At 41.1% G+C, this 27337-nt stretch overlaps 1 protein-coding gene across 4 annotated transcripts in view; it reads right to left on the bottom strand.

Annotated features, from left to right (window-relative positions):
• Positions 1-27337, bottom strand: part of dock1 (dedicator of cytokinesis 1) — a 712419-nt gene that overhangs the window by 629564 nt on the left and 55518 nt on the right. For all 4 annotated transcript variants that reach the window (XM_085994680.1, XM_085994678.1, XM_085994676.1 and 1 more), the window contains exons 2-4: positions 21948-22031; positions 12074-12114; positions 7996-8051 (exon numbers count right to left, since the gene is read on the bottom strand). In XM_085994680.1, the coding sequence (XP_085850806.1) occupies positions 7996-8051; positions 12074-12114; positions 21948-22031 (181 nt within the window). The remainder of the gene's footprint in view (positions 1-7995; positions 8052-12073; positions 12115-21947; positions 22032-27337) is intronic.

Genomic DNA, 27337 nt, shown 5'->3' with positions numbered 1-27337 from the left:
ATACAGGTCTAGTTTTGGTGTTCCCTTACCGTTATATATAACGGTCACCCTTATTTTTCCTTTGGGGTAAACTTTTTGTCCCGTGTACGTCTTCAAAATAATTTTTGTGTCTCTCAAGGGTATGTGTGAGAATAGCCGCTCGTAGTCCCGTCGGTTTATGACTGTTAGGGCTGATCCTGTGTCCAATTCCATCTTTACCTGGACTCCTGCTATCTTGAGAGTGACCCAAATGGTTCGGTGATCCTCCGTTGTGATCACATTATGTAGTTTCAGACAACTCAGTTCCCTGCTTTCGGAGTCGTGATCACTCTTTTGTTCGTCTGAACTATTCTCCGTCATCTTATGTACCTTCTTGTACTTTTCTTTGGTAGGTTTCTTATTGCTGGTTTTCTTTCCCGACCTGCAGACTCGTGCTATGTGTCCTACTTTTCCACACTGTCTGCACACTTTGTCTTTAAACCAGCAATCATTCTGGTCGTGTGTTGTTCTGCCACAGCGATAGCACTTCTCTGTTCTATATGACATTTCGTTTGTGCCATATTCTTGCGGTCTCTGTTGTATCTCTGCAGCGCCCCGTGCTGCTGCTTCATATGATACCGCAATGCTGAAAGCCTTTTCCAGCGTAAGGTCCTTTTCAGATAAAAGCCGTTTCTGGGTTCCTTCACTTTGAAGCCCACACACAAACTTGTCCCTTAAGGTATCTGCCAGTCCCGCTCCAAACTGGCAGTGTTTCGATAGTTTGCGCAGTTTTGTTAAATAATCAGCATTGCTTTCATCCTTATGCTGGTTCCGTTTGTGAAACTTGAATCTTTCTGCTATCAGCAGCGGTGTGGGATTTAAATGTTCCTGTAGTACCGTTACTATGTCTTCAAAACTCTTTTCCATTGGCTTCGTTGGAGTTACTAGATTTCGTAATAAACCATACGTCTTTGCACCCATTAAATTTAACAATACTGACGCTTTCTTGTCATCTGACACCTCATTTGCCTTGCAGTATACCTCCATTCGTTCGACATATGTAGTCCAATCTTCGACTTCATTGTCAAATGCGGTGATACTGCCACTCTTCGGCATTTTGGGTGTGGTTTAAAATGGCGTCTCCCAATGGCTTAAAATGGCATCTCCCGCGCTTTCCTTCCTCCCCCGCTGCTGCCAACGCCGCTCCCGGTGGTTCTCGTGGCAATGGCGGCGCCCTGTAGGTTTCGCACGCTTCTCCTGCACTGCTGCCAACGCCGCTCTCAGCGGTCCTCGTGGCAATGGCGGCGCCTCGCGGGTTTCTGTGCGTCTCTCTCTCCCTCTCTTCGACGCTGCTCGGCCCCTGAACACCGGCTGTGCCCTGTGTGCTCTGCCCTCTCTCTCTCTCCGTCGACGCTGCTCGGCCCTTTGCTGTGCCGCTCGGTCGGGCTCTAGCCCGCCGCTGTCCGGGAAGGGTCTGCGCACTACCTGTTGCCAGCCCGTTTCGCTGGACCACCTCGACTGGAAAGCCAAGCCTGGCTCTCGACAGCCTCCCCCGCAATTCTCGAGTCTCTGCTGGATGACTGGGCAGTTGCCCGTGGTCGACGCCCGAGTCTCTGGCCTTGACCTCCAATCCACTGATCTCCAGGAAAGAATCCCCGGGAGGTGATGCAGAGTTGCAGGTAGGTTCGAACTTGCCTTGTCGCCAATGTTGTGTCTGTGTATAATAAGACACAGACTGCAGGAGAACGGTACAACAGGTGTTTACTCAACGTGGCTCACACTGGAACTGATCTGTACAGGTTACTACTCAGTACTATATACAGGTGTGGTCACTGCCGGTACTGCAGTATACATGAGCTGTAAAAGATAGTTCCCCCCTTAAAGGTATATACATTACAATAATAACCCTCATAACATACTCTACAAGACTGTCAGAATATAATAAATGAACAAGCCTCCTGTTCAACATCAAAAAGAAAAATTCTAATTTCATAAAGTCACAATGTAACTAAACCAATGAAGTCTGTTGTTTACAAACTATTTTGTTAGACATTTTCAAATCAATTTAGAAGTACATACACAAAGCATAAAGTACATTGTTCAGATTAAAAGTTTGATACCTGCAAAAATGTTTTTGGATGAATTTTTGCTCTTTTTCCATCAAGGTGTTACCACATAAGAGTGCTTGTTTGATGCTGCTGAAGGACTCAAGAAAAAAAGGGCCCATTCCTCAACATTTAACATCCACTGACTGTATGAGCACAACATTGCATGTTACCACTGGAAAAAGTAATATTTTCCCTATTTCAGTCACCTAGGCATCAAACATGCTCAATTCAGGGACTACATTAAGAAAGGTAGAGTAAAATTCTCTCACATCCATCCCAACCTCAAAGGAGCACCCCATATTGCACTGGTCTGACATTTTCCATTCTTTACAGCAGCCATCCTGATAGCTTAAAATAGATCACTACTTTGAGGGCAATTCTGCACTGTGGATCTGAACAGTAGAAACTGAGTTGAAACGGACTAAAATTATTTCAAATAGTACTGTTATAACTGGTAAAGATTTTCAACCAATTAGTCTAGGTTGGATTTAAATCCAGGTCCCAGAAATGAAAGGCCAGTATGCTAATTTAGTCACCAAATTCCCCCCATTTTGTTTGATTTAAATCAAGACATTTTGTGCTCATTCAGCTGATGAATATTAAATGTTGGGAAAATAATTAGTTTGCTCTTTACACCCACGTCAGTCATCCAACAGATTAGTGGGTTTTACACTTGCTCCTACATAGATGTTAGCAACACAACAGACCATAAATTTAGCCCACCATGTCAGTCCCTGCTCCTTGCTACAGCAATCCAAAACTAATCCCACTGTTACATAAGAACATAAGAAATAGGAGCAGTAGGCCAATCGGCCCCTCGAGCCTGCTCCGCCATTCAATAAGATCATGGCTGATCTGATCCTAACCGCCAATCTACTATCACAGAACCATCTCCTGAATCTAACAGAATTAGGCACACGAAACAGGAGCAGGATCAGGCTACACGGCCCCTGGGCCCGCTCCGCTACCCACAGGGCCATGTCCGATCCGAACCTAGACTTATGTCCAAATTTCTGCCCGCTCCCCGTAACCCTTAATTCCCTTTACTTCTAGGAAACTGTCTATTTCTGTTTTAAATTTATGTAATGATGTAGCTTCTACAGCTTTTTGGGGCAGCATATTCCATGGACCTACAACCCTCTGAGTGAAGTAGTTCCTCCTCATCTCAGTTTTGAAAGAGAAGCCCCTTATTCTAAGACTATGCCCCCTAGTTCTAGTTTCACCCATCATCGGGAACATCCTCCCCGCATCCACCCGATCCAACCCCTTCGCAATCTTATATGTTTCAATAAGATCGCCTCTCATTCTTCTGAACTCCAATGAGTAGAGTCCCAATCTACTCAACCTCTCCTCATATGTCCATCCCCTCATCCCCGGGATTAACCGAGTGAACCTTCTTTGTACTGACTCGAGAGCAAGTATGTCTTTTCTTAAGTATGGACACCAAAACTGTATGCAGTATTCCAGGTGCGGTCTCACCAATACCTTGTACAACTGAAGCAATACCTCCTTATTTTTATATTCTATCCCCCTAGCAATGAAAGCCAACATTCCATTGGCCTTCTTAATCACTTGCTGCACCTGCATACTAACCTTTTGAGTTTCGTGCACCAGGACCCCCAGATCCCTTTGTTTCAGTACTTTCCAGTTTCTTGCCATTAAGATAATAACTTGCTCTACGATTTTTCCTGCCGAAGTGCATAACCTCACACTTTCCAGTATTGTATTCCATCTGCCAAATCTCTGCCCACTTACTTAGCCTGTCTATGTCCCCTTGCAGGTTTTTTATGTCCTCCTCACTCACTACTTTCCCTCCCATCTTAGTATCATCTGCAAACTTTGATATGTTACACTCGGTCCCCTCCTCCAAATCGTTAATATCGATTGTAAAGAGTTGGGGACCCAGCACTGACCCCTGCGGAACACCACTAGTTACTGATTGCCAGTCTGAGAATGAACCATTTATCCCAACTCTCTGCCTTCTGTTAGATAGCCAATCCTCTATCCATGCCAGAATATTACCCCCAATCCCGTGATTTTTTATCTTAAGCAATAATCTTTTGTGTGGCACCTTGTCAAATGCCTTTTGGAAGTCTAAATATACTACGTCCACTGGCTCCCCTTTATCCACCCTATATGTTACTTCCTCAAAGAACTCTAGCAAATTTGTCAAACATGACTTCCCCTTCATAAAACCATGCTGACTTTGTCCTATTAAATTATGATTATCCAAATGTCCTGTTACTGTCTCCTTAATAATGGACTCCAAAATTTTACCTACCACAGATGTTAGGCTAACCGGTCTATAGTTTCCAGCCTTCTGTCTACTGCCTTTTTTAAATAAGGGTGTTACATTAGCAGTTTTCCAGTCTGCCGGGACCTTTGCTAAGTCATGGGAGTTTTGAAAAATTATTACCAATGCATCCACAATCCCTACCGCCACTTCCCTCAAGACCCTAGGATGTAAGCCATCAGGTCCAGGTGATTTATCCACCTTGAGTCCCATTATTTTACCGAGTACCACTTCCTTAGTGATTTTGATCGTGTTTAGCTCCTCCCCCGCTATAGCCCCGTTTGTCCAGTGTTGGGATATTTTTAGTGTCCTCTACTGTAAAGACTGATACAAAATATTCAGTGTTTTTGCCATCTCCATTATTTCCCACCATTAATTTCCCGGTCTCATCCTCTGAGGGACCAACATTTACTTTAGCCACCCTTTTTTTTTATATAACTATAAAAACTCTTACTATCTGTTTTTACATTTTTTGCTAATTTACTTTCATAATCAATCTTTTTGTTATTTTTTGCTGTCTTTTAAAGTTTTCCCAATCCTCTATCTTCCCACTAGATTTGGCTACCTTATATGCCCTTGTTTTTAGTCGAATACTATCCTTAATTTCTTTACTTAGCCACGGATGGCTGTCTTTTCTTTTACACCCTTTTCTTCTCAGTGGAATATATACTTTTTGGAAGTTGTAAAATAACTCCTTAAATGTACACCACTGATCATGTATCGTCTTACCCTTTAATCTATTTTCCCAATCCACTCTACTCAATTCCACTCTCATACCTTCATAGTCTCCTTTATTCAAGCTTAGCACGCTTGTTTGAGATCCAACCTTCTCACCCTCTAATTGAATATGGAATTCAACCATGTTATGGTCACTCATTCCAAGGGGATCCTTTACTAGGACATTTTTAATTAATCCGGTCTCGTTACACAGGACCAGATTTAAGGTTGCTTGCCCCCTGGTCGGTTCAGTTACATACTGCTCAAGAAACCCATCCCTAATACACTCAATGAACTCATCCTCAAGGCAGCCCTGCCCAATTTGATTTGTCCAATTAATATGATAGTTAAAATCCCCCATAATTATAGATGTTCCCTTATTACAAGCCTCAACTATTTCCTGATTGATACTCCGTCCAACAGAGTTGCAACTGTTCAGAGGCCTATAGACTACGCCCACTAGTGTTTTTTTCCCCTTATTATTCCTTACCTCCACCCAAACTGTTTCATTATCCTGATCTTTTGACCCAATATCATTTCTCTGTATTACAGTGATTCCTTCCTTTATTAACATAGCCACCCCACCTCCCCTTCCTTCCTGCCTGTCCTTCCTGATCATTAAATAACCTGGTATGTTTAATTCCCAGGCATTGTCACCCTGCAGCCATGTTTCTGTAATGGCCACAAGATCATACCCATATGTAGTTATTTGTGCCATTAACTCGTCTATTTTGTTACGAATGCTACGTGCATTCAGATAGAGAACTTTCAAATATGTTTTGTGACACTTAGTTCCTGCTTTTGCCCTTTTTATTACTTTACCTTTTACTCCATACCTTCTGCCCCTTCCTGACACGCTCTGGTTTTTAATTTCCCCACTGCTACCTAAGTCTATGACATTCTCTGTTGTCATTTTTATTATTTGCTCTCCAGGAACCTCCCCCCACTAGTTAGTTTAAAGCCCTCTCTACAGCCCTAGTTATATGATCCGCCAGGACTCTAGTCCCAGCACTGGCCAAGTGAAGCCCGTCCCAACGGAACAGCTCCCTCCTGCCCCAGTACTGGTGCCAGTGTCCCAGGAAGCAAAACCCATTTCTCCCACACCAGTCTTTGAGCCACACATTTAACAGTCTAATTTTATTTGTCCTAGCCAAATTCGCTCGTGGCTCAGGTAAGAATCCAGAGATTATTACCCTTGAGGTTCTGTTTTTTTAATTTGACCCCTAGCTGCTCATACTCCTTTAACAGAACCGGCTTCCTAGTCCTATCTACGTCGCTTGTACCAACATGGACCACGACAACTGGATCCACCCCCTCCCACTGCAAGTTTCTTTCCAGCCCAGAGGAGATGTCCTTAACCCTGGCACCGGGTAGGCAACACAGCCTTCGGGACTCTCGCTCTCGGCTGCAGAGAACTCTATCTATCCCCTAATAATACTGTCCCCTACCACTACAACATTTCTATTTACTCCCCCCTCTTGAATGGCCCCCCGTTCCACAGTGCTGTGGCCAGGTTGCTCATCCTCCCTGCAGTCCCTGCTCCTGTCCCCACAGGGAGTAAGAACCTCGAACCTGTTGGACAAGAGCAAGGGCTGCGGCTCCTCCAGCTCTACCTCCTGGATCCCCGTACCTGCCTCACTCGTAGTCACACCGTCCTGTCCCTGACCATGGGCTACATCTGAATTAATTAACTTCATAGGTGTGACCACCTCCTGATACACAGAGTCCAGGTACTTCTCCCCCTCCCTGATGTGTCGCAGTGTCTGAAGCTCAGACTCCAGCTCATCAACACGGAGCTGGAGTTCCTGTAGCAGCAGACACTTGTCACAGACGTAATCACCGTGAGCCTCAATGGGGTTCACCGGCTCCCACATCTCGCAACAGTAACACATCACCTGCTCCATTCTATGTAATTAATTAAATTTTTTATTGTTAATTATGGACACCCTCTGCCCGATTTTAGATGCTAGTATCCCCTTTAATTAATTGGATTTAAATTAAATCAATCCCTCTAGTTACACCAGTTAAATGGTTTACCAACAGTCACTCTGCACCCGAAAGGCCTTATTAACTACAACCCACAGAGTTAAAGTTTGAAAAGAGCACCTAACACCCCACTTACCCTAATTCACACTTACCCAAACTCACAGCACTCTTTGATGACTCGCACTCAGTGCTTGCTCGCACTAGGACTGGTCTTTTTATACTGTTTGTTTGTTTACAGCCAAATGAGTCACCCTGCTGATTGGTTAGAAAACTGGTTTCCACTGCCTGCTGTGCCAATTTACTCCTACTGCAGTGTAACCTTGTTTTACTCTTCTTTAACCAACAGAATCCCAAATATTTAACTTTTCCCCTTTACTTAAACTGCTTAAGTAATCTTATCAAGAATGATTTAAAGAGAAATAACAATTAAAGAACTCTCACACTTACCCAACTCACAGCACTCTTTGATGACAAGTAATACCCCACTTTCTCCCCTCATCACTCCCTCAAAGCATTCTATGTTCCAACAATCTGCGTAAAGAAATTTCTCCCATCCTCTCTCTTACAATTTTACATTGATGACTCCTTGCCACTAATTCCCCAAACTTTCCCTATTTATTCTATGAAAACCCTTCAAAAAATCTCTATTTAATTTTCTCTTAGTCTTCTTTGCTCAAATGTAACAAGGCTTAGTATCTCATATTCCTTATAACTAGTTTTGTATCTCTAGCATCAACCTGGTGAATCTAGGTTGTGCGCGCTCTATAGCTGTGTTGTCCTTTCTAGAAATGGAACATCTAAAACAACAGAGTTATCTCGTCTGCAACATTCAATGAGTCACGAGATAAACTAATTGAGCCATCAGGATATCTGAAAGATAATGTTATAAGTACCGCCTTGTTGTAAGACAATTCTAAGGATTCTGTAGCTCACCCTTTGCCTTCAACTGTTGCTTCCTTGAGTTGAATATATGAAGCAGGAAAAATACCCTGTAAGAAAACAATGTTTAATCAGAAGAGTGGTATTTTATCATCAGAAATGGCTTTTATTATTAATTTTCATATTTTAGAAAATACTTCCGAACTCTGCCAAGATCGGTGCATACAAATGCTCACTGCAAATTGAATTAGCACAGAAGAAAATATATCAGACCTTTAACATATTGCTGTACACTACTGTTGTATTCCACTCACAAATGTATTCATTAGTACACCACAGTTTTAAATTAATCACATGCCATAGTCAATGTTCCAAAACTGCAATGAGACCATTTCATAATGTCACTAAGCTCAGCTGGGTAACTGCATTACAGCAAACTACTTCCCTCAGACTAATAGTTAGACATGCCAGTAATGCACTGGGGTCTTCTGAAAATGTATAAAAGAGATGAACACTAATGAACCATAAATCACAACATTGTAAACTCTTAGAATTACCTTCCTTCAATTGTTTCCACTGCAGGAATTTTGTGAAATTTACTAGTAAGCACAAAGGCACGGGCTATTGTAAAATTTCAGTTTATCCAGCAAAACACATAATTCACTGTGGCTTAAGATTTAATATCCAAAGTCAAAGTCTAATTAAATCTAAACTCCACCGTCTCTTCAGTTTATTTTCTTTTTAAATCAATATAGTTGAAGTGTATCCATACTTGAAATGGAAAAAAAAATCAAGTGTTCTGAAACCAGGTTTGTTGAAATTCCATGTTGTTAGAGCATCATTTTTTTTTTTTTTTTTATATAAAGAGCACAGTACTTGAATAATTGTGTTCTGAGTTGTATACAGGAAAACCATCTTGTAATTAGACTCTTTAGTTTATGTAAATCATTCCATTCATGTAATTCTGTAATGTGTTCTCCCTTTTAACATAATAAGTATACCCAGGACTTAAAGGCAAATTCTGGTTTAAGTTATTAAAAGAAATTGAAATTTATGCCAGCCACACAACTTCCTTGCTTTCCCCATTTCATGTAAAACAAAAAGTTATACAGTATATGTAAACTAGAGAGGTTTCTTAAATATTTAGTGGCTATCTGCAGAAAAAAGTGGGAAAAAGCCCACGTAACATCGAGCAGCCCTATTATTATATGCACATTAGCTAGGAGGTTGTGATTCAATCTTTGGCACCTGAATGTTTTTTATTACTGTTAAATTTGAGGTAGGATTTACTGCTGAAAAAGTGCAGGTGCCGTTAAGAGGACTGCATATGCACAAAACAAAAAGACCGATATCAGATGTTGTTCAGTATTACATAAGAAATAGGAGCAGGAGCAGGCCATTCGGCCCCTCGAGCCTGCTCCGCCATTTAAAGAGATCCTGGCTGATCTGATTTTGGCCTCAACTCCACTTTCCTGCCTGTTCCCCATAACCCTCGACTCCCCTGTTGCTCAAAAATCTGTCCATCTCAGCCTTGAATATATTCAATGACTCAGCTTCCACAGCCCTCTGGAGTAAAGAATGCCAAAGATTCACGACCCTCTGAGAAGAAATTCCTCCTCATCTCCGTCTTAAATGGGCGACCCCTTATTCTGAGACTATGCCCCCTTGTTCTAGATTACCCGACGAGGGGAAGACATCCTCTCAGCATCTACCCTGTCCAACCCCCTCAGAATCTTATATGTTTCAAGAAGGTCACCTCTCATTCTTCTAAGCTTCAATGAGTATAGGCCCATCCTGCTCAACCTTTCCTCATTAGACAACCCTTCCATCCCAGGAATCAACCTAATGAACCTTCTCTGAACTGCCTCCAATGCAAGTATATCCCTCCTTAAATAAGGGGACCAAAAATGTACGCAATACTCCAGGTGTGGTCTCACCAGCGCCCTATACAATTGTAGCAAGACTTCCCTGCTTTTATAATAACAGAAAATGCTGGAAATACTCAGCAGGCCAGGCATCCATGGAGAGAAACAGGGTTAACCACGGATGCTGCCTGGCCTGCTGAGTATTTCCAGCATTTTCTGTTGTTATTTCAGATTTCCAGCATCTGCAGTATTTTGCTATTCCCTACTTGTATACTCTATTCCCTTTGAAATAAAAGCCAACGTTCCATTTGCCTTCCTAATTACTTGCTGCACCTGCATGTTAACTTTTTGTGTTTCATGTACAAGGACACCCAAATCCCTCTGTGGAATAGATGGAGACAGACTATTTACTTTTGATCCACACACTCAGCAAATCCTACAAAATTATAAAGCTGAAAATTTAAATCTTTTACTTGAGTTACTCAGCCAAACAAAAAGTACATTTTCTTTATAACATAAGCTTCAAAGCAAGTATGCCCTGCATGTAATTATCTCACTGAAAATAAAAAGAATTCATAAACTTTTAAAGTGCATTGAATTGCTAAGATTTTGGACTCAGATGAAACATTCAAAAGTAACTGGACAGAACTGTAATGTCGAAATAACAGATGCTTATGGCAGGCAGAGGCAAAGTGATCTGAACAGTTCCTGTTCGCAAACCTAAAAGACAAAGCAAGCTATGCATGCAGAATGGTTTTTCATAGTTCATAATTTAATGTTCTTATAATATTTTAAAGTTAAACATATTTTTACATCCCATTCACCATGAGTAGGCCACTGATTTGCTGTCATTAAGTAAGTTAAATCAGTTTTTCTTGCAAAGGATTCTGGAAATTTTGCCATTGTTTTGAAGATCATAGGGGCGATTTTAACTCCTTCCACCCGATGTAAACAGGGTGGCAGTGGAGTTAAAATCGAGGTGGTTCACTTACCGAGCCTGTTCAACCGCAATTATAACTCAGCCTTCTGCTAGGCAACCCAGTGGCCCACCTGAATCAGGTGGGAGCTTCATTAATTTGTGTAAATTGGGGTCCTATATACATCATAGGATCCTAATACAATTTAGGAGGGCCTACTGTGTGATGTCTGCTCAGTAAAACCAGGCGGTCAAGAGGAAGAAGCCCCAAAAAGGTAGTTTGAAAATTCGTTTCTTGGTGCTAGGAGGAGCAACAGTACTCCTCCAGGCTTCAAAATATTGAGGGCCGCCACAGGCCCATCCCACTCCTCATTTCCTCAGGACCTGCCTTTCTGCCAGCCGGTGCTACCTCCGGGCTGCCCAATATTGCACGGCAAGTTACAGCAGGACACCTGTTGGGGTGTACAGCTCACCAGCGACATCTTACCCAGGCTCGGCCCTCAATGGACTTGGCCTCCCACTAGAGGGATCAGGCAGACAGCACAATAGTTAAAATCACCTCTCACATTCCCCAATTCCGTTTATGGTGATTAAATCAAATTCCATTAGTGCATAGGACTCTGGAATTTTAATGGATTGAATGCCACAATTTCATCCACTGTTCTGTAAAAACAGTAACCTTGACCATGAGAGCTGCCATCAAAACTAATCTGTAGAAACATTTCAGTGAGCAAGTGATAAATCTATGGAACAGGCTCCCTAGGGAGATGGTGGAATCAGACAGTACTCATTCATTCAAATGCCAATTAGATAGATTTCTTACAGAAAACAATATTTTGGAATACAGTATGAGTAATTTGAGACATGACGTATGGTAAGTGTAACATGTTTGGGAGGAACATGTGACTAGATAGATCTTGGTCTTTTCATGTCTATCAATTCTCAGGATACTGGGTAGGACATTTACGACTGAGATGAGGAGAAATGTCTTCACTCAGAGGGTGGTGAACCTGTGGAATTCTCGACCACAGAAGGCTGTGGAGGCCAAGTCACTGAATATATTTAAGAAGGAGATAGATAGATTTCTAAACACAAAAGGCATCAAGAGGTATGGGGAGAGTGCGGGAATATGGTATTGAGATAGAGGATCAGCCATGATCATATTGAATGGCGGAGCAGGCTCAAAGGGCCGAATGGCCTACTCCTGCTCCTATTTTTCCATGTTTCTATGTTTCTATCCCTATGTTCTCGCACATTCACTGGATAATTTTTACAATAGATCACAATGCACAAAGAAATAGCTATATAAATCCCATAACATAAATATTTATAAAAACTTTAAATTGCTCACCTTTCTGGCTTTGCGCCGATGTGTGTATCCTCTATACCAACCTAAAATGAAAAATATAGTGTTAAATACAGCTAATAATGTGAAATTATCGTGATCATTTTTATTTAGTCATGATACAGGATATCTGAATTTAGCTTAAGATCACATCAGAATGGATAGGATTAATAGAATAAACAGAACAAAACCATCAAAATAAAGTATAAGGATCAAGGAAATTCACCATCGCCGCTGTTTTGAATGGAAACGAGGAACTATTATAATTAACTTTAAGCTGTTTCAGCGAGGGTCATGGCGCAAATGGTGTACAAAAAAGCACTAGCCCCACATTTCCAATTTTTCACTTTTTACCAGAAACACACAAAAATAGTTAGTTATTGAATGCATACACCACTTAATGGTGAATTTATCGCTCCCTCCTCCAAATTCTAAATTTTGACTGCATTACTGCAAGGAGTACACTTAACTGCACAATGTACAAAGACCAGTATGGCCAGGAGAAATAGAGAAAAGGCTTGTAGAAAGAGGCATAGCATACAACAAGGGGGGAAAAAAAGTGGTTTTGCAAATTAATTGATCAGTTCTCAGTTTTCAGGCCAACCATTCCAGATGATCAGCAGCAAACAATTCTACTTGAATAACTGGAAAAAAGGTGACTGCTATCCCTGTCCACAATAGACACACTTTGAATCAGTCTTTCAAAGGACAACAGTGGTACCAGCCTTCAAATTGAAAGCACAGATCATCTTGTTTGCCTCCTGATCGCTACCCTCCCTCCAGCAGCCTAAAAGGACACATTTGTGTGTGCGCATCAGGGCCAAGCAGTGTGAATTCAGAGGGCACTGCTATTAAGTATCCTTTAAAACATCATCACCTAGAACAAAATGATTTAAAATACATTCAATTAGATCTTTACAGGCTATTTCCAATACAGTAACACTAGCAGAATAATTAAACAGCTAGCTTACCTATTTCTTTCTAGTAAATACTTCCTACTTTAAGCTAAGCTGGAACATTAAGTTATTGAACAGAGTAGCTCAATTTTAATAAAAAGGATGTGAACAGGATGGTGTTCTGACGAAAGGTCATCGACCTGAAACGTTAACTCTGTTTCTCTCTTCACAGATGCTGCCTGACCTGCTGAGTGTCGCCAGCATTTTGTTTTTATTTCAGATTTCCAGCATCTGCAGTATTTTCTTTTTGTATTGGTGTTTAAGTGAATTGTCCTTTTAAGATACATGGAACATGCTGAAAAAGTATTACAAATCCACTGTGTAGAAGTTACAGGTTTGAATTCAAATACAAACCTGTAGTACCTCCAGCCTTTATAGGATTCGCCTCAGAGCATATAGTGCTGTAAATTCTCATACAACTGTTTTAAATTTCTAGAGGGAGGCCGAGGGAGATATTAAACTGATCATTGCGAATGTGGTTTATAGGCATAATCCCTAGTCCATCGTACTTCTCATAGTTCTATCAGGATCATCCTCAACACTGCGGCTCGTATCCAAACTCTCAGTGTCCCATTCACCCATGTGCTCACTCACGTACATTGGTTCCTGCTCCACCAACACCTCGATTTTAAAATTATCGTCTTCATTTTCAAGTCCCTCCATGGCCTCACCCCCCCTATCGCTGTAACTTCCTCCAGCCCTACAACCCTCCGAGAACTCTGCATTCCTCCAACTCTGGCCTTTTGTGCATCTCCAGCTTCCTTTGCGGCCGTGCCTTCAGTCGTCTACCCAAGCTCTGGAATTCCCTCCCTAAACCGCTCCGCCTCTCCAGCTCGCTTTCCTCCTTTAAGACGCTCCTTAAAACCTACCTCTTTGACCAAGCTTTTGGTCATTTGTTCAAACGTCTCCTTCTTTGGCTCAGTGTCAATTTTTGTCTGATTATGTTCCTGTGAAGCACCTTTGGAACTTTTACTACGTTAAAGACGCTATATAAATGCCAGTCGTCGTTGTTGGATATATTGCCTTCCACCCAAGCTCAGTTCCCCTTCTTGGCTTTGCTCAACTCCGCCCCGATTTAGTGATTCATATCCCAGTTGCATAACTGTTCCTCCAGCTTGGTCCAACATTGCCCTAACCTCATGTTAACCGAGCTCCATCCTAATGTGCATTTTGTGACCTATTTCTTCACAGGAGAAAAAAAAGGTAACAACACAGTAGGGATAAATTGCAAAATTTTCAAGTAGAATTATGCTGTTCATTGAAAAATCAGACAAGAAACAGTAGGTCACAGGAAAAAGTAGCTTATGAGTAATAGATCTAGAGGGAGCGATGTCAAAATTTGAAATTGATACCAAAATAGGAGGTTAATTCTATAGCAAACCAAAGGAAACTGCAATGGGATATTGATTAAATAGCAGAATGGGCTAAAAAGTGGCAGATGGAATTCAATGTCAGTAAGTATGGAGTGATAAATTTTGGTACAAAAACCAGCAGTAATTAAACTCAGGATGGAACTGGGCAGTGCTATGGAAGAGCAGAGCATTTGTGGGTACCAGTTCACCGAGCATTAAAGGCAACACCTCTGGTTGATAAAGCTGTTAAAAATAGCTAATAAAATTCTATCAGTTTAACTCAAGAGATATAGAATCTCAAGAGGTATAGAATATAAAAACAGAAGAGGTAATGATGAGCAGATATGAAACCTTACTAAGACCTCAAGAGTACGGTGTGCAGTATTGGGCTATTGGTACTATTATAACACAAGTCAGGTATTACTTCAAGGTAAGTCAGACCAGTAGCACTAGACAATGACATTTAAATTAATGAACAGTAAATTTAAAACAGATGCTGGAAAAAAAAAATCTATATTCAACTGGAGTATTTTTAGATTCTCTCAGTGGGAATTTTGGGTGCAAGGTCAGGTGGCCCACCCCCCAGGATTTTCAGTCATAATACTCTGATTGTTCCTGTTGCTCTTCTGTGCACCCTTTCCAATATACATAAGTCCCTTTTGAAGCATGGTAACCAAAGCTGTACTAGGTGCTCCAAATGTGGTCTAAATATTATAAAACTATCGCACAACACATTGTTTTCGCAATGTGTCCCTGAAAGAAGGAAAATCATGCAGGACCCATAGATCTTTTCGTCCAAATTCCCAATATGTACTCCCAGTGGGAAAAGCTGCACACCAGGAGGGCAAATTTATAAAATTTACCCTAAAAGGCAATCAACGTTTAGAATAATTTACCAGATAAGGTATATTCAAAAGATATTAGGGATGTTCAAAATGTAGTTGGTTACTGGATTGGAAAAGTCAGAGTACTAGTGGGACAAGCTTCAAAGTGCTGGATTGCCTTCATTTGTCCTCAACTTTCTTATATTCTAATAAATTCCTCGTAAGAAGGGAACGATTGCTGCCAATCGAGTGGGAGTGAAACAATTATAAAAATACATAATTGATTTTACACATTAGAATACATTACTGTTCAGTAGCAGAATATTATAATGGCCCTAGGTAAATTCCAAGAACTTGGTTACAATGCTGAACCATTTAACTGGAGTAATGTGCCTTGCTTCTCATCAGCAGACCGTAACAAAAAGCACATTAACATTTAATTTTTCACAAAATATGGAAAAGACACGGTCAAATGAGAACAAAATAAAAAGTTACGTTAAAGGGCCTTCCACGAATTTAATTTTGCAATTTTAGCATACGCCAGGACTCCATTTTTTTTTTTTTAAACTTTCTACAAACAAGTCCCGAACAGGAGAATCAGTACACTGTGCATGCCATGTTGCATCTTATCCATCTGATGGCAATTTATAGCTTGACAAATTGAAAATAAATAATACAAGGTAAAGCAGGTATAATCTGCTTCTAGCTTTGAAAGAAAGCATGATAAATTGCTTTGTTTCTACACTGTCTATATGGGTTTCATTATAAATGTGCATTCTCAAAATTATTCAATTGTAGGTCAATTCAGGTTAGAAACAAAATTTGTAAATTTAACATAAAATCAAAGCTTATATCCAAAAGCCTTCACTATTCTTTGAGCAGGATTGGAAATTCATTGCCTACTTCATATTTGAAATGTAACACTAATAATTCACACATGTGAATACATATTAGTCAACAGAAGTGCACAGTAATATAGAATTTAAAACATGTAATTAATACTCTACCAGGTTCTCTACAACAGCGTAAATGAACAAAGCGCACTTTGTACTGAAGATAAGCTTGCACATGTGGTAAAACAGCAAAATGAGAAACTTACATCTGTGTCACTCCTAAGTTAATGGTTTTCCACATTATGATATCATAGCAGCCAATTGTGAGTTGGCCACATTATAAAGAGAGAGAAGACTTGCATTTATATAGTGCCTTTCATGACCTCAGGACGTCCCAAAGTGCTTTACAGCTAATGAAGAACTTTTGAAGTGTAGTCACAGTTGGAATGTAGGAAATGCGGCAGTCAATTTGCACACAACTAGCTCCCACAAACAACAATGTAATCATGGCCAGATGATCTGTTTTTTGAGTGATGTTGATTGAGAGATAAATATTGGCAGGACACTGGGATAACTCCCCTGCTCTTCTTTGAAATCTTTTACTTCCACCTGAGAGCGCTGACAGGGCTTGTTTTAATGTTTCATCCGAAAGATGGAAGGAGCAGCATTTCTTGGCTTGGTTACTGTGATAATCTTTTGAGTGCAGCTCACTATTTGATCTAGGATTCTGAAGTTGAAATGAATTCAGATCACTATGTTCAAGTATTTACTCCTGTCCCTAGTTTTCACTTCCTCACCCAAAAGCATCGATTTATGTTGGGATGCAGCTACACAGACTGGTACCCACAAAAACCTCACCCAGGTGACTTTTCTTCATGAAAGGCAGAGTAAGCACCACAGGCTTCTTAAATATAGAGAACATCACAGCTATACTGTATCCTTTCCTCAACAAGAGCCCACAAATGCATTGCTTTCCATAGGAGTCAATGGATAATAATATTAAGTGGGAATGCATGCCACCATCTTGGCCGAGACGAGCATCTCAGCACAGACTGAGAATCAAACCTTTGAACATAAGGACTAAGATCATCAATATCACAGCTAGTTATACAGCTGCCCAATGAATTGCTGGAGGAGCTCAGACAGTAAATGCTCAAAAGAGTGCAATATTCCACTCTTAAATGTCTTTGCCACATTTTACTGTATGATCACATTACTCTATATAAATAAAATAAATAGGTTAAAGACCAGTTTCTGACATAGTCCTCCAGTTCTTCACTCAATGATGGAATACTGTAAGCTGCTATACACATAATAAAACCGCTGCTACCATGTGGAGATCGAAATTGCGAATGAATTCCGAGATGATAACGGACGGATTCAAAATGGAGGTGGTCAGTGTGTGTTCCTTTGTTTGTATGGATTCAAAATGGAGGCGGTCAGCATGTGGTCCTTTGTTTGTAAGGATTCAAAATGGAGGAGGTCAGCATATGGTCCTTTGTTTGGAAGACCACATGGACAGGAAGGGGAAGCACCGGATGAAGAGGTGTTCCCACCCCCACACACATCACAGGAACATGAGCGTATCATGCAGAAGGAACTCCAATCAGGGAAAGTTGGGAGTAAAACTAACCTATCAGAGGGAGGCAGCTGAAGAAATACGAGGGGGCCCATGCAGAAGGGCACTATAAAGAGACAGAAGCGCGGAAATCAAAAGGACAAAAGGAAGCTGTTTGAAATGGCCAGTTGACTTTTGCAGCCTAATACTGATCACCCGAGGAGGAGTGTATGTATGTTATGAAAGTCAGGCGTAGAGCATATAAATTGCTGGAGTAAACTGTGGAGCATATAAATTGCTGGGGGTACTTCCATGTACGGGCTTATTAAACTGTGGGCATAAATACATTGCCAGGGATACGTTTATGTACGTTTGATTTATTAATAAACTGTAATGTGAATAAAGACCACTTTTATCGATCACAAACGTAAGTGTCATTGTTACGCTTATTTGCAATTCAAGGTCCGAACAGTAGTAGGAGAAAGTCCTACAATACCAAATTACCTTGTTTGATCTTGGGCAAGATTTTAAAAAGCAACAACTTCCAAAGCTTCAAATCAAAAAGAGGTGTGCATTTTGTAAAGACTAGCAGTGTAAGGGATTTGGTGCTCTCAGGAGTTGAAATACTTCCCCATTCAATTCTGCGACCTGGATTCCATCTAGTTCAGGTTTCTCAAAAGAAAAGAAATCTCTCTCTCAATTTCAAAGGTCCTAAAACGGTTAGTCTGAATCCAGTTTATGGGAGAGCCACAATATAAAATTATTCAATAAATTGAGCATCTTAGAAAGACAACAAAGGTGACTGTTGTGGGAAATGAAAATGGCACAGTAGGAGATACTATTCTGAGGCATTGGATTAAGATTGGTATTGTGTAGAAGGAGCTTTCAACTACATGCAGTCATTCTATTCCAGGTATTTGACTGCTTAATAAGCAGGTGCAAATTAGAGAAAAAATATCTATTCCCAAGCATCTCATTAAGTATTGCAATTATTTTCCTCATAAATAAAGTTGTACTTATGCTATAATCCTCCTTACTTTCTCTACCAGTCTCAAACTGGCAACACTGAAAATAGTTGTCTTTACAAGTACAGGCATGTGTTCAAATCATGCTATTAATTCAAGTTGCACCTAAAGCAAAAAAAATACTGCTCTTAAACACTATCGCCACTTGCAGCATTTCTCTTATAAGACTGGGCCTACTGGGTTCATAGATGAGAGTTCTTTTGATCAAGTTACAAGCTCTATATCACTTCCAGTTTCTATCATAGGAAGAGTAGATCTACTGTAAAATGTGAAATTAACCTTCAAGTACATTAACCAGTTAACATCAGTCCCATAGAAATACTTTTAAGATCAGTTATGCAAACCAAAAACGCACAGGCCAACAGTCAGTTTTTCAGGCTTAGTGTCAATTTTGATGCCTGCTCAACTGGATACCCTCTGCTTCCCGCCCCACCAGATGGATCCTACTCCTTATTGTGCTGCTCCCAATGCCAGTGGCCCAGATTGTTATCTCTGTATACTTTATACAATAAATCCCATAAGAACAGGAGTTCCCACGTACAATATATAGAGGCGGTAATCTTGACCTTTAGTGTCATGAGTAGAGACGAGAAGACAAGCAGGATCTTTCTGGTGCATTAGTAGACACTAGACTCAGGAAGAGGCAAAACATATTCTACTGGAGGGGATGATGGCTGAATGCATGGAAATGGATGGGAAAGAGCAGAGCATGTGGCAGTGTGAGGTGGGCGGAGTAGATGTCAGATGGGGGGGGGGGGGAAAAGGGACAGCGCCAAAATGTGTCTCTGTGAAAGGGTGGGAAATTGGATGGGATGCTGTGTCTCAGTTTACTGGGACAACCTGGTGTAGAGTGCCTTTGGGAACTGGGACAGTGAGGGGTTGGATGTGGGAAATTGACTGTTGAGGTAACTTTTGGGAAAGTAATGGCTTGAATTGTCAACAAACCAACCAAATGCTGTTATTTTTTTTTAATTAAGAAGGTTAAGTGCTTAAAATTAACCAGAATGCAAATATTTAAATTCAATATTTTCTAGTGAGCATGCCCCGAGAACCCCCGATTCCACCCCCCGCCCCGCCAACAGAAATGTACCACTAATGTTGTACTGTCAACATCTGGATTCCACCACCCACCCCCACGTAAAAAAGTGTTACGTATAATTACTGTTTACAAAGCCCATGTAACTACTTGATTTCATGTCAGAGCCATTCTTGAGCAGCTAGCTTCAATGGGGCTGTCTCATATTTTTTGAAGCTAGTGGATTTTGCTAGTTTTCTCGGATGTCATATATGTGAAAGAGAGGCTCATGCGGATAGAACATTGCTGCTGACGAAAATGCAACTTCCCAAACTAAATCTGAAGCAATTTGCCTAAACCTCTGACAGAGAAGGAGCAGGCTTTCTCTGAAACACAAATGAGTTGAGCACCAAAGGCCATCTGAATCAAGTACTCAACCCCAGGCTAACTCAAAACACCCAGGCGACTTGGTGGGGTAGATTTTCAACTTATCGTCTGGGCGTTTCAGATCAGCCACCCATTATAGAAACCTCCAGACTTTCCTTTCCATGAATGTAAAGGAAATTTGGGAGACTTCTATAACCAGCAGCCAATCCAAAAAAGCAATGTTACGCCCAGGTGGCAAGTTGAAAATCTATCACAATGCTTTAATCTTGTTTCTTTCCCAAAATGTTGTTTTGCATAAAAGTCACAGAATTAAGAAACTCATCATCTACACCAGAGTCACTTGATTGAATGCTTCGACCTTCTTACACGAAATATAAAAGTTTTAGACTTTCACTTAGAAATGCCAAGGTCCACAATGGCCCAAGCAAATATTTAGGAAATTAAGTTCAGAAAATTACAGATCAGGAGAATTATCTACATTGTGTGTTGTACATCCACATCCATCTGAACTTAGAACAATATTGGAATAGAATTTTTTTTAAACCAACAAATGATCAATAGCCAAGCAAATCCAGTACCTAAGGTGACCACATTAAATGGGTTTCACTGAATGTAGGGATATGTAACTACTTTACTCCAAATGGAACAGAGATGGAATGGGGTAAAAATTAATGAGAAGCATCAAAAAATGGGGCACACTTCCTTTCTTTTGGAAACGGCATCTTATTTCATTTTCTTCCCCTGCCACACACATCTCTAACCAAGACTACAGTTCTACAGAAAACCAGTACAAAATGTGCATGACCTGCCATGGTGACTTTCCTTTTGAGGTCAATCCTTACCTCTGCTCAATACCTCCCGTGCGAGTGCCAGCGATGTCTAGAATGGACAGTGGGCAACCTTTTACATGAGTTAACATCTTACAACTCTTTGGCAATGTTATCTTCACATATAGGCCGGAATTTTGCCGGAGCTCAGGGGGCGGGTTTGGAGGCGAGACATTCAGCGGGTCGGAAACTTGCTGTCATCCGCCTCCAAACAATCTTCCCGATTTGCGCATGGACCCGACACCTAGCGGCAGGAAGAGGATTATAGACACTTAACTGCTTGTTAACAGGTTGTTAACAGGCAGTTAAGAGGCTTTTTGCAATTTTGACAGGTCTACTGCGGGCTTCCAGACACCACGCCAGGTAAGTGTGGTGTGCTGTGGGTCTACTGTAATGTTTATGCATTGATGACAGCTGCAGAAGTGGTGTGAAGGATCCAATGGTACACTGGTGAGTTTCAGAGGAAAGAAAATGTTGGCAAAATCATTTTTAATGCATTTACACTTTTCCGTGGGTGACAAGTTTTGAATTGTTTATGTAGTCCCACCTCATTGGGAGAACCTCGCTCAGCAGCGACAGATCGCTTCTGTAACCTCACCTGCAGCTGCCATCTGTGCTAGCCTAAGGAGGGAGTCACTGGAGAGCCTAGGTGCAAGGGCTCATCTTTGTACAGTGATTGTCAGTATTTGCAGCACCTCAATGCTGTCAAACACTGAAAAATCAGCTGTCAAAAAAATTGTGCGTGGCCCCTTTAAGAAAACCGACATGATGCATCATTAACTGACGTCATCGGACACCAGCTTTCTCTTAATTGGCTGGCAAGCTCGCAAGGCCAATTGATGCAAAATCGCGTCTGTGCATCAGACGTCATTGGGGGCGGGATTGGAACCTGGAAGACATCTGTCCCGCCCCGAAGTCGCATCGAGAGGAAAAATCGCGGCCAAATAATAAGTTAGAAAGCTAAATATGAATGTCAGCTCAAATGAATCTTTTTACGGTACTGTCAAAGCTACAAATTTCAATCAGAAAGAAATACAGAAAGCAGATCATGATCTCCTGCTTTTAAACAACCACTTTAGAGTTCACAAAATATCTGTACTTGCCTTCATAGGTTTCCAGTATGTGCACTGTATCACCAATCTGCAGAGGAAGTTCCACATCCTCTCTCGAATCGTAATTGTATATTGCTGAAAACAAAAAAAAATCAAATCATTGAATGGCGAATATTTAAATTTAGTTCCGTTTACAATATAAGTATTATTACACACATTTCTATCAAGGAAAAATTCTTTATAGCAATTTTTTTCTTAAAAATGAGACTTCAACAATGTAAAATTATCCTTCAAAGGTTGGCAGCATTTCTTAAACCACAGCAAGACCAAGAATATTTCTAATGGTAGGAAAGTTTTTTTTTGGGGGGGGGGGGGGGGGAAAGAGGGAAGAGAAAGAGAAATGAACAGAGGCAAGGGCAAGGGAGCAAAAAAGAACAATGAGCCAGCCTAGAGAAATGGGGGAGCAAATGGACGATTTAACACTGCAGCTCAGCTTCAGACCTCAGCAAAATGAAAGAGGCCTCACTGATTGACGATTTCATTGCAGGTCTGTGGTAATTTTATTGGTCCTTTCTTCAGGTGAGACATGGAAGACAAAATAACTTCAGGTTCATTTTCTTACAGATCAATACATTGTGCTCCATTAAAAAAGAATTTCACCGAACATGCTTCTAGTCCAGGGATTTCCTTCAGGTCTATAATCTCAAATAAAATGTCTTAAAAGTCAGCAATTGTCCCAATGGGGCTCAATTTGTCCCACTGGTTCTGGTCCCCTATTCTTTTTTTCTGTTTACCATTTTATGTCTTTGGACAGAAGGTATACCAGAGATTTTAATGGGGAAGTTTCATAATTACCCTCTTAGTGAGTCATAAGTGATACTTAATCAGGAATCATAACAGATCAGAGTAATTTGTGAAGCAAGTTACATTTTCTATTTTTAAACTGACCGAAAAAAATTGCAGTGTCTGCTTAGCTCGGTTGACAGCATGCTCAGCGTCAAGTCAGAAGTTGTCAGTTCATGATCCACTGCAAGACCGGAGCATGGTCTAGATCGATACTCCAGTGCAGTACTGAGAGTTGGAGATGCTACCCTTCAACGAAACATTAAACTGTGACCAGTTTGCCTGTTCCACGTGATTCAAGTGGGAATTAAAGTGATAATGTGATAACGACCAGACTCCCCTGCTCTTCTTTGAAACAGTGCCATGGTATCTTTTACATCCACCGGAGAGCAGATGGGGCCTCGGTTTAACGTCTCATCCAAAAGACAGTGCAGCACTCCCTCAGTACTGCCCTGGAGTGTCTGCCTAGATTTTTGTGCAACCTTCTGACTCAGAGGCGAGTGTGCTACCAACTGAGCCACAGCTGACACTACCAACTACTGCATTCAGCTGCATTACAACAGAAGGCCACATTCTGGCCTGCTTTATGCGGTTGAAGCAACCAATGGCCTTTTTTTCCAAAGCCACCAAGTTGTCTTCAAATAGAATTATGATGCTACCCTCATTCCCACATGAAACTAGCAATATTTGAAGACAAACTAGCCATAAGAATTTCATAAATCATTTCCTTCAAAAGGAATTTTCATGGCACCAAGGGAAACAAGCAGCAGCTCACTGTGTAAGGAGTGTTAAAAAGGACCTTCTTTTGCGATCTAGGTTGAAATGAAAAAAAAAATTGACTTCAATATTTTCTAAGCTCATCTGTACTATACATGGATTTGTCTAGTAATTAGCAAGACAACTTCTCAATAAATCTGCAGTATCACAACTGTTCATTCAAGTTCGTGTCATAATTCTTCAAGGGCATGAAGCAAAATGACATCCATGCTGGCAGCATAAAAACTGATTAAAAAAATAACACTTGCATATAAAACTGAAATATGAATAGCAGTAATTTCAAGTTGGTAATATAATCTTAGAGATTCTAATACAAAATTATCCCCACACTTCACATGTAAACAGAATGCATCCTAGCAGACTCATTTTATTTGATTTGTGAGGAAGACCTTCATAACTAAGTGAATTTGTTGCTTAATGACTCCCTTATATTTACAGTATCCAGGATATTCCATTTATATCCATGGTATATTTTTCATATCATTATTTAAGTAGTGATTTAGCAGAGAAAAAAATTACATTACATCTTTTTGTTCTTCAATGCTTATACAAGAATACAGAAATTGACTGTAGTATAGTTGAATATCTGTACCTAGGTTGAAATCTGCACTGTACAGCAGAACTATAATGCATATTTTAATCAGCATTTCTATACCTAAAAACGACTCGAGTAATTTTACAATTTACAAATGATACTGCACTAATGATATAAGCAAAACATTACACTCACTACCAAACAACTTCCATGCAGTGATAATCATATACCATTAATCTACTGTAATGTCAACCCTATTGTTGATAAGGAACTGCCGATGAAATATCAGACCACAGCCATTGTGGCAAAACGAAGCCATTTGAAAACACTAACTCTTTCCTACAGTAACGTAACCCACTAAATGCCAAAGGGGACAGTTCTGCAGTGTTCATCTTCATTCACAACTCCTCTAACAATGAAGCAACCCCATGCCATCCTACAGCAGGACTTGGACAGCACTGAGACTTTGGCTGACAAGTCGTAGGAAGCATTTGCACCATACAAGTCCCAGGTAATGATCAACTCAAAGAGGAGCCCAGTCCTTTGCCCCTGACCTTCGACAGCACTACCCTCATCATCAAGACCTTGGGGGTCACCATAGAAACATAGAAGATAGGAGCAGGAGTAGGCCATTTGGCCCCTCTAGCCTGCTCCGCCATTCGATGAGATCATGGCTGATCATCCAAACTCAGTACCCCGTACCTGCCTTCTCCCCATATCCCTTGATACCTTTAGCTCTAAGAAATATATCTAACTCCTTCTTGAATATATTTAAAGGCTTGGCCTCAACCGCCTTCTGTGGTAGAGAATTCCACAGGTTCACCACTCTGGGTGAAGAAATTCTTCCTCATCTCTGTCCTAAATGGCTTACCCCTTATCCTTAGACTATGACCCCTAGTTCTGGACTCTCCGACCATTGGGAACATTCAACCTGCATCTAGTTTGTCCAGACCTATCAGAATTTTATAAGTTTCGATGAGATCCCCTCTCATTCTTCGAAACTCCAGCGAGTATAAGCCCAATCGACCCAATCTCTCCTCATACGTCATTCCTGCCATCCCAGGGATCAGCCTGGTGAATCTTCGCTGAACTCCTTCCATGGCAAGAACATCCTTCCTCAGATAAGGTGACCAAAACTGTACACAGTACTCAAGATGTGGTCTCACCAAGGCCCTGTACAATTGCAGCAGGACATCCTTGCTCCTGTACTCAAACCCTTTTGCTATGAAGGCCAACATACCATTTGCCTTCTTCACCGCCTGCTGCACCTGCATGCTTACCTTCAGCGACTGGTGCACAAGGACACCCAGGTCTCGTTGCACTTCCCCCTCTCCCAATCTATTGCCATTCAGATAATAGTCTGCCTTTCTGTTTTTGACACCAAAGTGGATAACCTCACATTTATCCACGTTATATTGCATCTGCCACGCTTCTGCCCAATCACCCAACCTGTCCAAATCATCCTGGAGTTTCTCGGTATCCTCCTCACAGCACACACGCCCACCCAGCTTTGTGTCGTCTGCAAACTTGGAGATATTACATCTAGTTCTCTTATCTAGATCATTAATGTATATTGTGAATAGCTGGGGTCCAGGGACCGATCCCTGCGGTACCCCACTAGTCACTGCCTGCCACTCGGAAAAAGACCCGTTAATTCCTACTCTCTGCCTTCTGTCCGCCAACCAGTTCTCTATCCAAGTCAATACCTTGCCCCCAATCCCATGTGCCTTAACTTTACATGCTAATCTCTTATGCGGGACCTTATCGAAATCCTTTTGAAAGTCCAAATACATCACATCTACTGGTTCTCCCTTATCTATTTTTCCAGTTACATCCTCAAAAAATTCCAGTAGATTAGTCAAGCACGATTTACCTTTTGTAAATCCATGTTGACTTTGTCCGATCCTGTCACTGTTTTCCAAGTGCTCAGCTATTACATCCTTTATAATGGACTCTAGCATTTTCCCCACTACCGACATCAGGCTTACCGGTCTGTAATTCCCCACTTTCTCTCTACCACCCTTTTTGAATAGTGGGGTAATATTAGCTACCCTCCAATCCATGGGTACAGTTCCAGATTCCAGCAAATTTTGGAAGATGATCAGCAATGCATCTACTATTTCTAGGGCCACCTCCTTAAATACCCTAGGATGTAGCTGAACTGAACCAACCATTGTGACCTTTCAAAAGATTTTTCATAATCTACAAGGTTCACGTCAGGAGTGTGATGGAATACTCACCACTTGCTTGGATGGGTACAGCCGCAACACAATTCAAGAAGTTTGGCATCATCCAGAACAAAGATCGCCTTTGGACTTGATATCCACCCGCTCCATCACCAGTAAACTATGGCTGCACCTGTACTATTTGTAGGATACACTGCAGCAACTCACCAAGGTTACGTCAACAGCACTTCCCTGCCCTGCAGCCACTGAGAATGACAGGAGCATCAATTTCATGGGAAGACCATCCTGATTTGGACACATACCATCATCACAGGGTCAATCAATATCCTGGAATTCGCCAACACCAATCAAGGGAGCGCTAACACCACAAGGACTGCAGCGTTCAAGAAGCAGGCCCACCACTACCTTCTCAGAGCAGCTAAGGATGAGAAACAAATGTGGCCTTACCAGTATCACCCACATCCAGGGAACACCAAAGATTTCATTTTTTGTAATGCAATGCTGGAAAATTCTCAGAGTGGTGTGACAAAACAGCATGAGAGAAATATACGAGACCAAAGAAAAACCTCACATTTTTGGAAACAAAAAATTACCCTTGAAATTTTGGACTGAAATAATAGCGGTCTTCAAAAGTATACTCCAGGACAAGGTTGCTAGCACCTTATTTTGAGTATACATCTAAAAGGCTGTACTTAAAATAAAAAAAAAAGCCAACAAAATTAAGTTACCTTTTATTTTGTGCACATTTCTTTTTCCATCTGCTTAACACATCAGTAACTCTGCATGGCACAGAATTGTTCAAAGCGGACATGCATGTGATTCTCCATGCAAGTACATTACCAATCACAATCTATTCAACATGGAAACACCTAGTGCAAACTAGGTATTTCCAGAAAAAGTGAAAGATAGAGTCACCATCCCAAGGAATTCAGTGATCAGTTTATAATATTACAAATTCTGTCCAAAGAAAGAACTCATGCACTCAATTAAATCATGTCAGATTTCCCTGCATTAGCAGTCATGACTCCCTTAGAAAGAGGCAACAGCAGGTTTTGCACATAAGCTGGCTGAAAATTACACTGACCATGTACACCTTGTTG

The sequence above is a fragment of the Somniosus microcephalus genome, chromosome 8 (genome assembly GCF_052327205.1).
Source record: "Somniosus microcephalus isolate GS21.2 chromosome 8, FLI_Smic_1.0, whole genome shotgun sequence".
Lineage (NCBI taxonomy): Eukaryota > Metazoa > Chordata > Chondrichthyes > Squaliformes > Somniosidae > Somniosus > Somniosus microcephalus.
Note: the sequence above shows the minus strand (reverse complement) of the source record. Positions and strands in the feature narration are given on the sequence as shown.